Source organism: Carlito syrichta, unplaced genomic scaffold (assembly GCF_000164805.1).
Source record: "Carlito syrichta isolate Samal-C Ts95f unplaced genomic scaffold, Tarsius_syrichta-2.0.1 Scaffold309286, whole genome shotgun sequence".
Lineage (NCBI taxonomy): Eukaryota > Metazoa > Chordata > Mammalia > Primates > Tarsiidae > Carlito > Carlito syrichta.
This window is the reverse complement of record NW_007253382.1, coordinates 233,166-243,141: the sequence shown is the minus strand read 5'-3', so window position 1 is coordinate 243,141 and position 9,976 is coordinate 233,166. Positions and strand designations below refer to the sequence as shown.

At 42.6% G+C, this 9,976-nt stretch overlaps 1 protein-coding gene across 1 annotated transcript in view; it reads right to left on the bottom strand.

Moving 5' to 3' along the window:
• PHACTR4 (phosphatase and actin regulator 4) overlaps positions 1–9,976 on the bottom strand; it is a 149,235-nt gene that overhangs the window by 16,914 nt on the left and 122,345 nt on the right. The window contains exons 8-10 of the mRNA XM_008067095.2: positions 5,045–5,642; positions 4,110–4,294; positions 870–1,023 (exon numbers count right to left, since the gene is read on the bottom strand). Coding sequence (XP_008065286.2) covers positions 870–1,023; positions 4,110–4,294; positions 5,045–5,642 — 937 coding nt within the window. The remainder of the gene's footprint in view (positions 1–869; positions 1,024–4,109; positions 4,295–5,044; positions 5,643–9,976) is intronic.

The following is a 9,976-nucleotide window of genomic DNA, read 5'->3' as shown; positions in this document are numbered from 1 at the left end:
TGCCTAGGCGGGTCTCGAACCCGCAGGTTCAGGCAATCCACTCACCTCAGCCTCCCAAAGCCACGGGATTACAGGCTGAGCCACCGAGCCCGGCTTTCTTGTTACTTTTATTTGTTTGTTTGTTTACGAGTTGGAGTCCCTCACTCTATTGCCCAGGCTGGAGTGCAATGGCATGTTCACAGCCACTGCAGCCTTGACCTGCTTGAACTACTTCCAGCTACTTGGAAGGCTGAGGTGGAAGGATCATCTGAACCAAGAAGGTCGAGGCTGTGGTGGCTGTGAGCAACAGAATGAGACTCTGACTCAAAAAAAAAAAAAAAAAAAGTGACGGGAGTCTTGCTGTCCTGGGAACCATTCTGACTTTTCTAGAAACTTTTGAAACCGTATGTCTATCTCATGATTTAAAACTCTCAGAGTCATCTAGTTTCTTAATTTTCAAATTCTTAAGAAGATATCCAATTGTGTCCAATATATATTTTAAAAAGGTAAAGGAGCCAGGCACGGTGGCTCACACCTATAATCTCAGCACTTTGGGAGGCTAAGGTGAGAGGATTGCTTGAGCCCAGGGGTTCAAGAGCAGCCTGGGCAACTAGTGATACCTCATCTCTACAATAAATCAAAAAATTAGCCGGGCATGGGGGTACATGCCTGTAGTTCCAGCTACTTGAAAGGCTGAGGCAGAAGGATTGCCTGAACCTAGCAGGTGGAGGCTGCGGTGGCTGGGAGTGTGCCACTGTTCTCCAGAGTGAGATTCCAACTCAAAAAATAAAAAAAAAGTAAATGAACACTCCACCACAGAGTAACCATCTAATATAACACACATACCAGCATAATAAAATTAAATCAAGTTAATCTAAGCAAAGGTCTACCGGATCAGTGTGTTCCCAATCTGGTGCCGTATTTCATTCCACTCTTCCTTGCTTTTACGAGGCCAAGAATTCAGGTTCAATTCTGGTTCACTGGGTCTGTGGTTCAACTTCATTGCCAGTGTGTCTTTCCTCTTCACTTTGTTGGCCAGAGCACCTTTGCACAAGGAGAAGAAAAACATGTAGAAACTTGAAGCCAAAGACTCAAACTCACCTGGAGCTAGCCAAGAGTCTGAACAAAAACAAGAGGGGATGCCCCCAAAAATGGAATTATCTTTTGGAGGGTGGGCCCCTTATAGTACAGGCTTCCCCTGCTATGTAAATGTTCTAGGAACCCATCGGCATTAGTGTACCAGCTAGTGTTGTTGAAAGAGGCTGCGTTTGGCTTCAGTGATTTTTTTTTGGAGGTTCCTTCAAACTGTTTGCCCATTTTAGGATGGGTGATTTACGAGCACATCTGCCCACACTGTTCTGAGTGTTCAGTTTTTAACCCCAAATGGCAGAAGCTTCATGCCCACCCCTCCCTATTCACTGGATCTTGCCATGAGTGACTTTTTTTTTGTTTCCCCGGACAAGAAAAGTACTTATAGGGAAATGTTTTGCCAATGTGGAAGAGGTGAAACACAAAACAGCAGAAGCACTAAAAGGCATTAAAATTGACAAGTCCAAAAACCCTTTTGAGCAGTGGAAAAAGTGTCTTGATAGGTGTATTGCATCAAATGGCAAATACTTTGAAGATAACTAAAGTTTAAATATGTAAGAATAAATACACAATTTTTAATAAATAAATTCTGGTTTTTTTTGTGGGGAGATCCCCCTCATGTAATTTAACTCCCAGTCTCCCACTTGACCTCAAATGATCCAGCCAAACATTGAAGTGAAGGTAAAGTTGAAGAAATCTAAAAATCTTTTTAGCTGGATGGAAAAAAGATACCTTTCCTCTTCTCAGATCTCTATATTTTTCTCTTTAGGAAGAGTTGCTAGAAAAGAGAGGATCTAAGCACAGGATCACCTTCTGAATTAAAACATAATGGTTTTCACACTAACACACCTCATAGTCTGTTTTTAAAGTTGCTTTTCCACTTTGTTTTTTTTTTTGAGTCAGAGTCTCACTCTCACTCGGGCTGAAGTGCAGTGACATACTCGTGGCCACCGCAGCCTCGACCTGCTGGCTCAGGTGATCCTTCTACCTCAGCCTTCCAAGTAGCTGGAACTATAGGCATGTTCCACTATGCCCAGCTAATTTTTTGATTTATTGTAGAGATGAGGTCTCGCCAAGTTGCCCAGGCGGGTCTCGAACTCGTGGGCTTAGGCAATCCTCTCACTTTGGCCTCCCAAAGTGCTGGAATTATAGGCGTGAGGCATCACGCCCGGCCTTGCTTTTCCACTTTTAAAAACCAAGATTCCATTATTCACAAAGATTTGTGAGCATAAACATGGGTTATTTTTCTCTGTCCTATGACAAGTTCATCAGATTAAAGGAAAGCATCACTTCTGTCTTTTCAATTTAGCCCACGTGCCAGCTTTCCTCTACTCTGTACTCTTTAATATCATTAAAGTGGGTAGCTTTAAAATCAGAAACAAAAACCTGGAATGAGTTATAGCCACTATAAAAAAAGTATGAAGGTTATTTAAAAAACTCGTCAGGCACAGTGGCTCATACTTATAATCCCAGCACTCTGGGAGGTAGAGGCAAGAAGACTGCCTGAGCCCAGGGGTTCAAGACCAGCTTGGGCAACTTGGCAAGACCTTGTCTCTACAATAAATAAAAAAATTAGCCGGGCATGGTAGTGTGCACCTGTCCTTCTACTTGGAATGCTAAGTTGGAAGGATTGCCTGAGCCCAGCAGGTCAAGGCTGCAGTGGCCATGATCGTGTCACTGCACTAGATCTTGGGTAACAGAGTGAGACTCTGACTTAAAGACAAACAAACAAACAAACAAAATTCTAAAAAAATATCTACTACAACCACATTGTTGAGTTTATATCACAAAGAAAGGAAATCAGCACATGAAAGAGATATCTACACTCCCCAGTTTGTCATAGTACTATTTACTATAAACCAAGACATGGAATCAGCCTAAATGTCTTTCAACAGATGAATGGATAAAGAAAAAGTGGTATATATACACAACACAACATTATTCCACCATAAAAAATAATAAAACTTGTTATTTGCAACAACATGGATGAAACTGGAAGACATTATGTTAAGTGAAAAAGCCAGGTACAGAAAGACAAATGTTATATGTTCTCACTCATATGTGAGAGCTTAAAAAAAAATTGATCTCATGGAGGTAGAGAACAGAATGGTGGTTACCAGAGGTTGAGAAGGGTTGAGGGGAGGAGGGATAAAGAGGTTGGTTAATGGGTACAAAAATACAGTTAGATAGAAGGAATAAGATCTTGTATTTGGCAAAACAATAGAGTGACTGTAGTTAGTAATTTATTGTATGTTTTAAAATAATTAGGAGAGTAGATCTGGCCAGGCAGGGTGTTTCACGCCTGTAATCCCAGCACTTTGTGAGAGCAAGGTGGGAGGATTGCTTGAGGCCAGGAATTCAAGAGTAGATTTGAAATGTTCCCAATACAAATACATGTTTGATGTGATGGCTATCCCAATTCCCCAGCTTTGACCATTATACACTGTATGCTTTTATCAAAATATCACATGTACCCCCCATAAATATGTACAACTGTTATATATATATAAAAACTAAAAGCTAGGTGCGGTGGCTCACACATGGGAGATGGAGGTGAGAGGATTGCCTGAGCCCGCAGGTTCGAGACCCGCCTGGGCAACTTGGTGAGACCTCATCTCTACAATAAATCAAAAATTAGCTGGGCGTGGTAGCACATGAAAGTTCCGGCTACCTGTAGTTCCGGCTACTCGGAAGGCTGAGGCGGAAGGATTGCTGGAGCCTAGCAGGTTGAGGCTGTGGTGGCCACGAACGGCCACTGCACTCCAGTCTGAGCGATAGAGTGAGACTCCAACTCAAAAAACCAAAAAAAAAACCCCCAAAAAAACCCAAACAAACCGAAAAGCAACAAAAACAACAAAAAGAAAAACAGCGGATGACAGAAGGGGCAAAGAGTCCTGCACAGTGGAGTCCTACATCAGCTACCCAGCTGAATCAAGAGGAGAGGATGCCTGTTGTTTCCACTCATCTTATAATTGCTAAGATCAGCAAGTAGCTTTATCTGTAAATGCATTTTCTCTTTTGCTTCTCCCTCCCTTTCTTACTGTGATGGCTTTCATCTTCATCTTCTTCATCTCGGTACTGGATGGGACCCTCTGAATCAGAATCGCTTTCCTTCTCTTCTTCTTCCTCCTGCAGACACTGTGGTAGTTTAGGAATGACTGAGGTAGATATCACATCTTCACTGAATGTAGATGGACAGGTTTGCTCCTCTTCTTCATCGTCTGGACTAACAAATTAACATAATTACATTTTCTTTTCAGAAACAAAGAGGATAACTGTGTTTTAAGACAAAGGACTGAAATAACTTTGAAAAAAATCCATGAATTTAATAGCTTATAATTCACTCCCTCCCTTTAGTACTCTTAGTAATCAACTTTTTAGCAGCTATTAACCTATGTAGCTCTGGGTTCAGATCCTAGCTCTACTACATATTAGGCATTGTTGCTTTCCAAAATTTGTCTAATTTCATTCTAACAAGCCTACAGAGTAGATATTATTCCCATTTACAGATGAGATACGAAAGAGCAGAAAGGTTAAGCAACTTACACTACTACTAGCTAAGTAACTACTCTACTACTAGGTAGTGCTAAAATTTGAAACCAGAGTTATTTTATTCCAAGGCAAATGCTCTTAAGAACCATGCTATATATCAACTTCCCTGTATCATATAAAACTAATAGTTTTAATTTTCAAGTACACAAGTTTGTAATTTTTGTGTATCATGGAACTCTCCATGAAAAAAAAGTTATAGAAACTAGTAGGGGCTAATACACATAACAAAAAAAAAAAAAAAAAAAAGAAAGGATGAAGGGAAGAAGGGAAGAAAGGAAGAAAGAAAGAAAAAGAGTTCTAAATTCTAGAACTTATCCTTTTGGCAGAGTATCCTTTGTACTTTAAATTTACTCACATTTTCTTTTTATAAGTAATTTTTTTCAACAGGACTATGTAGAGAAAAGAAGAAATAAGAGGCACTTACACTTTCAGCATTTCAATAGTGACAGGAAGTGACCTGGTCCGACCCAGGGTACTGATATCCTCAGAAAAGTTGTCACTGTTCTCGAAGAGCAATGAATGAGCTCTGTGAGAGCCCTCCAAGGGAGGAGTCATGGGAAGTGGGCTGGTCAGGGCCTGCTGGATTCGAATATGCAATGGGAGTGGAGGTAGCCTAGAGGGTACATGGGGCTCCCCAAAACTCTGGTCCAATATCCTCTTGGGGGCTTCCTTTTTCTGATCTTCCTGATGGGGAACCTCTTGGGGTAGATCTAAGGATGGTGGGAATTCAACTTCTGGAACAACTTGAAAAGTCTTAGCAGGGAATTGAGGGGAACGGGGAGGGTCTGGAGGTATATGAGTAGGCAGTGGAGGGGATGGAGAGGGAGGTGGGATCATCGGTGGTGGTTCAGAGCACACAGAGCACATGTTCTTCTCTCTTTGGTCACCTGATGTTTTTGTGGTGAGAGCAGCAGCAGACTCTGGGGTGGGTACCAACGTTGATGGAATGCCTCTCTTAGGTGGTAAGGGTGGGGATGGTTTTGATAACAATGTACCACTGTTTATTGCTTGAGACAGTTCAGCTGGAAAAGACAGAGCAACACCTCAATTTAACATGACTTTACAATGTTTTGAAGGACCAGTCCAGGCCTAGAATTAGAATTGAGCTCAGTTTTAATCTTTCAAGCAAATTACATAATTTCATGGCTTTGCCATTCCCTACATATCTTATCCTGAAACAAAATTTATATTTATTCATAAAGAAGGCCTAATAAATGTATAGAGCTATAGGAAGACTCTGAAAAGTAGCTTACTTCGTTGCTAGGACAACTTTTTTTTTTCTTTGAGTTGGAGTCTCACTCTGTCACCCAGGCTAGATTGCAGTGGCAAGCTCACAGCCACCATAGCCTCTACCTGCTGGGCTCAGGTGATCCTTTTGCCTCAGCCTTCCAAGTAGTTGGAACCACAGGCATGTACCACCACATCCAGCTAATTTTTTGATTTATTGTAGAGACGAAGTCTTGACATATTGCTCAGGCTGGCCTCAAACCCCTGAGCTCAGGCAATCCTCTCACCTCTGCCTTCCAAAGTGCTGGGATTACAGGCTTGAGCCACTGCGCCCAGCTGTGACAACTTTTTATAACTTGATCTTGGTGTAAAGTTAATATGACAGAAAAAAGCTGATAAGTTCTTTTGTGTAACAATACACCATTAAAAACTTTAAACATTCTTATAACATTAACAAAAATAAACACTAGTGGGTATTATTACCATATCCTGATATATAATGATACCTAAATATTTTAGCTCTGTATTATAAAACTATCAATAATGACACCTTGTCTAGGCATGGTGGTTCATGCCTGTAATCCCTGCACTTAGTGAGAACGAGGTAGGACTGCTTGAGCTCAGGAGTTTGAGACTGGCCTGGGCAACATAGTGAGACCTTGTCGCCACAAAAAAAAAAATTAGCTGGGCATTGGTAGTGTGTGCCTGTAGTCCCAGCTACTCAAAAGGCTGAGGTGGAAGGATCACCTGAGCCCAGGAGGTTGAGCCTGCCAGAGCTGTGACTGTACCACTGCCTACAGCCTAGGTGACAGTGAGACCCAGGATCAAAAAAAAAAAAAAAAGACATCTTGATATTTACTATCTTTCAGAAGAAAAACTGAGGCCACAGAAGTTAGAGGATTTACTCATGGTCATATTACAAACTGTCATGGTGTCTGCTAGTATCCAGGTCTCCAACTATTTGGCTCTATGGTTTGGAATCTATTGTCCCTGACTTTACTAGTATGCACAGCTCTTAAAGTCCCTTTGTACTTCACCTTCCATGTCCACTCCTACCACATCTTGGGTTACTTGATGGAAGAGCAACCCTTGCCTCCATTAGCATACCAATAGGGCTGAGCACAGTGCCTGGCACATGAGAAGCCCTCATTCCGTAGCATGACAGTGTATATCCCTATTGTTTCCCTAAAGCCTGCAATGACTCAGCAAAGGTGATGATTCAGCAGAGTCCTACTGGAGAACTCCAAATGACCTGCAAGAAGTGGATAATTACATCACACAGAAGCTAACCTTACAAAATAATTAAAGCATAGTTCTCTTGATCACCCACCTCTAACCTTCTACCCAAACCCCTCATTTTGTTCCCAGTGTTCACAAAAGGTTCCACAGGCTTCTCTAAAACAGAATTTTACTTGTCCTAAATCCCATTCCAGTGGAGACATTCAAAGTAAAAGGCCAGCTAATCTTATGATGTTTTAACTTCGCTGATCATAAGTAAATTTTTTTTTTTTTTCAGTTGGAGTCTTACTCTGTTGCCCAGGCTGGAGTGCAGTGGCATACTCATGGCCACCCACTCCAGCATCGACCTGGTGGGCTCCAGCGATCCTTCTACCTCAGCCTTCCAAGTAGCTGGAACCACAGGTGCGTGCCACCACACCTGGCTAATTTTTGACTTACTGTAGAGAAAAGGTCTCGCCAAGTTGCCCAGGCTGGTCTCGAACCCACGGGCTTAGGCAATCCACTCCCTTGGCCTCCTACAGTGCTGGGATTATAGGCTGAGTCACTGAGCCTGACCGCCAGACAAAATTCTTGACCAATCTCAGATTGTCATTTTTTTTTCAGTTTAAAAAAAAATGTTGTCACCTCTGCCTCCCGAGTAGCTGGGACTACAGATCTGTGCCACCACACTTGCTAATTTTTCTGTTTTTTGTAGCAACAAGGTCTCACTTTGTTTCCCAGGCTGGTATGTTTTAAGATTTCAACTGGGTGCAGTGGTTCACGTCTATAATCCTAGCACTGGGAGGCAGAGGCAAGAGGATTGCCTGACCCCCAGGCGACAGAGTGAGACTCTGATTCAAAGATTTCAAAATAAGACTTGATATTTAGTAAACATTTTTTTTTAATAGGAGTCTCACTCTGTTACCCAGTCTAGAGTGCAGTGGCATGCTCACGGCCACTGTAGCCTCAGCCTGCTGGGTCAGGCGATCCTTCCACCTCAGCCTCCTAAGTAGCTGGAACTACAGGAATATGCCACCATGCCCGGCTAATTTTTTTATTTATTGTAGAGATAAGATCTTGCCAAGTTGCCCAGGCTGATCACAGTGCAAATGGTATACTCCTGCCTCTGCCTCCAAAAGTACTGGAATTACAAGTGTGAACCATTGCGTCTGGCCATTTTTTTTTGTTGTTTTTTTTTTGAGTTGGAGTCTCACTCTGTCGCCCAGACTGGAGTGCAGTGGCCGCTCCTGGCCACCGCAGCCTCGACCTGCTGGGCTCAGGCAATTCTTCCGCCTCAGCCTTCCAAGTAGCTGGAACTACATGCACACGCTACCACACCCGACTCATGTTTTGGTTTATTGTAGAGATGAGGTCTCGCCAAGTTGCCCAGGCGGGTCTCGAACCCGCGGGCTCAGGCAATCCACTCACCTCAGCCTCCCAAAGGCACGGGATTACAGGCTGAGCCACCGAGCCCAGCCATTTTTTGTTTTTTTAATAGATAGGGTCTTGCTTTGTGGTCCAGGCTGGAGTACAGTGGCGCCATCATAGCTCACTGCAAACTCGAACTCCTGGGCTCATGTGATCCTCCTGCCTCAGCCTATTGAGTAGCTGTGACTGCAGGTGCATGCCACCATACCCAGCTAATTTTTTCATTTTAAAAATAGAAACAGTCTCACTATGTTGCCCAGGTTGTTCTCAAACTCCTGGCCTCAAGCAACCCTCTAATCCCAAAGTGTTGGGATTACAGGTATGAGCCACCACACCCAGACAAATAATCCATTTATGATTGTAATCAAGTGGGCTCGGTGGCTCAGCCTGTAATCCTGTGCCTTGGGAGGCTGAGGTGAGTGGATTGCCTGAGCCTGCGAGTTCGAGACCTGCTTGGGCAACTTGTTGAGACCTCATCTCTACAATAAATCAAAAAATTAGCCAGGTGTGGTAGCGCACGCCTGTAGTTCTAGCTAGCTACTTGGACGGCTGAGGCGGAAGGATTGCTGAAGCCTAGCAACTTGAGGCTGCGGTAAGCTGGGAACGGCCATTGCACTCTAGTCTGGGCGACGGAGTGAGACTCCCAACTCAAAAAAAAATACCAAAAAAAAAACAAACCCAAATGATTGTAATCATTTTAAGAAAGAAATGAATTTTAATAAAAGCTCTGTAAACTGTCCTATTTTTCCCCTGCTAAAGACCCCTCATGGACTGATGTATATTCCTCAGTCACAAGGCCTATTGTTTTGGGCTATTTACATCAGGTTAAGAGTGACCGCTGCAGTTTAGCCCAGGATATTGTACACATATTATTTTATACTGCCTTAACCAGAAAAAGGTGGAGTGGCACTGGTCTAGAGCAGTGGCTCTCAATGTATGGTCCCTGGACCAGCAGCATCAGCATCATCTGGGAACCTATTAGAAGTGCAAATTCTCAAGTCCATCCCAATTTTACTAAAATCAGAAACTCTAGGGGTAGGACTCAGCAATCTGTTGTAATAAGCCTTCTAGATGGGCCTCATGAGAACACCAGTGAGACAACAGTTGAGAACACCAAAACAGAGGTCTAAGCCAGAAAGTTGAAAAGCCTATGTTCATTTTTTATCTCTCACTAACCACAACCTTGAATGAGTCACAATGTCTTCATGTTCTAATTGCCCTATCTATATAACAGATAAAAATCAATTTCCTGTGGCACAAGGTGGTTTTGAAAATAAGTATGTAAAAGCTCCTTAAGTTCCTCAGAGATAAGTCAACATGACATTATCCATCTAAAGTGGTGATAATAATAATCTTCATTCTGTTTTTATCAAGTTACTCCAACTTGTCATACTCATAATTCTAAGCCTGTTTTTCTTTTCTTTCTTTCTTTCTTTTTTTTTTTTGAGTTGGAGTCTCACTCTGTCACCCAGACTGGAGAGCA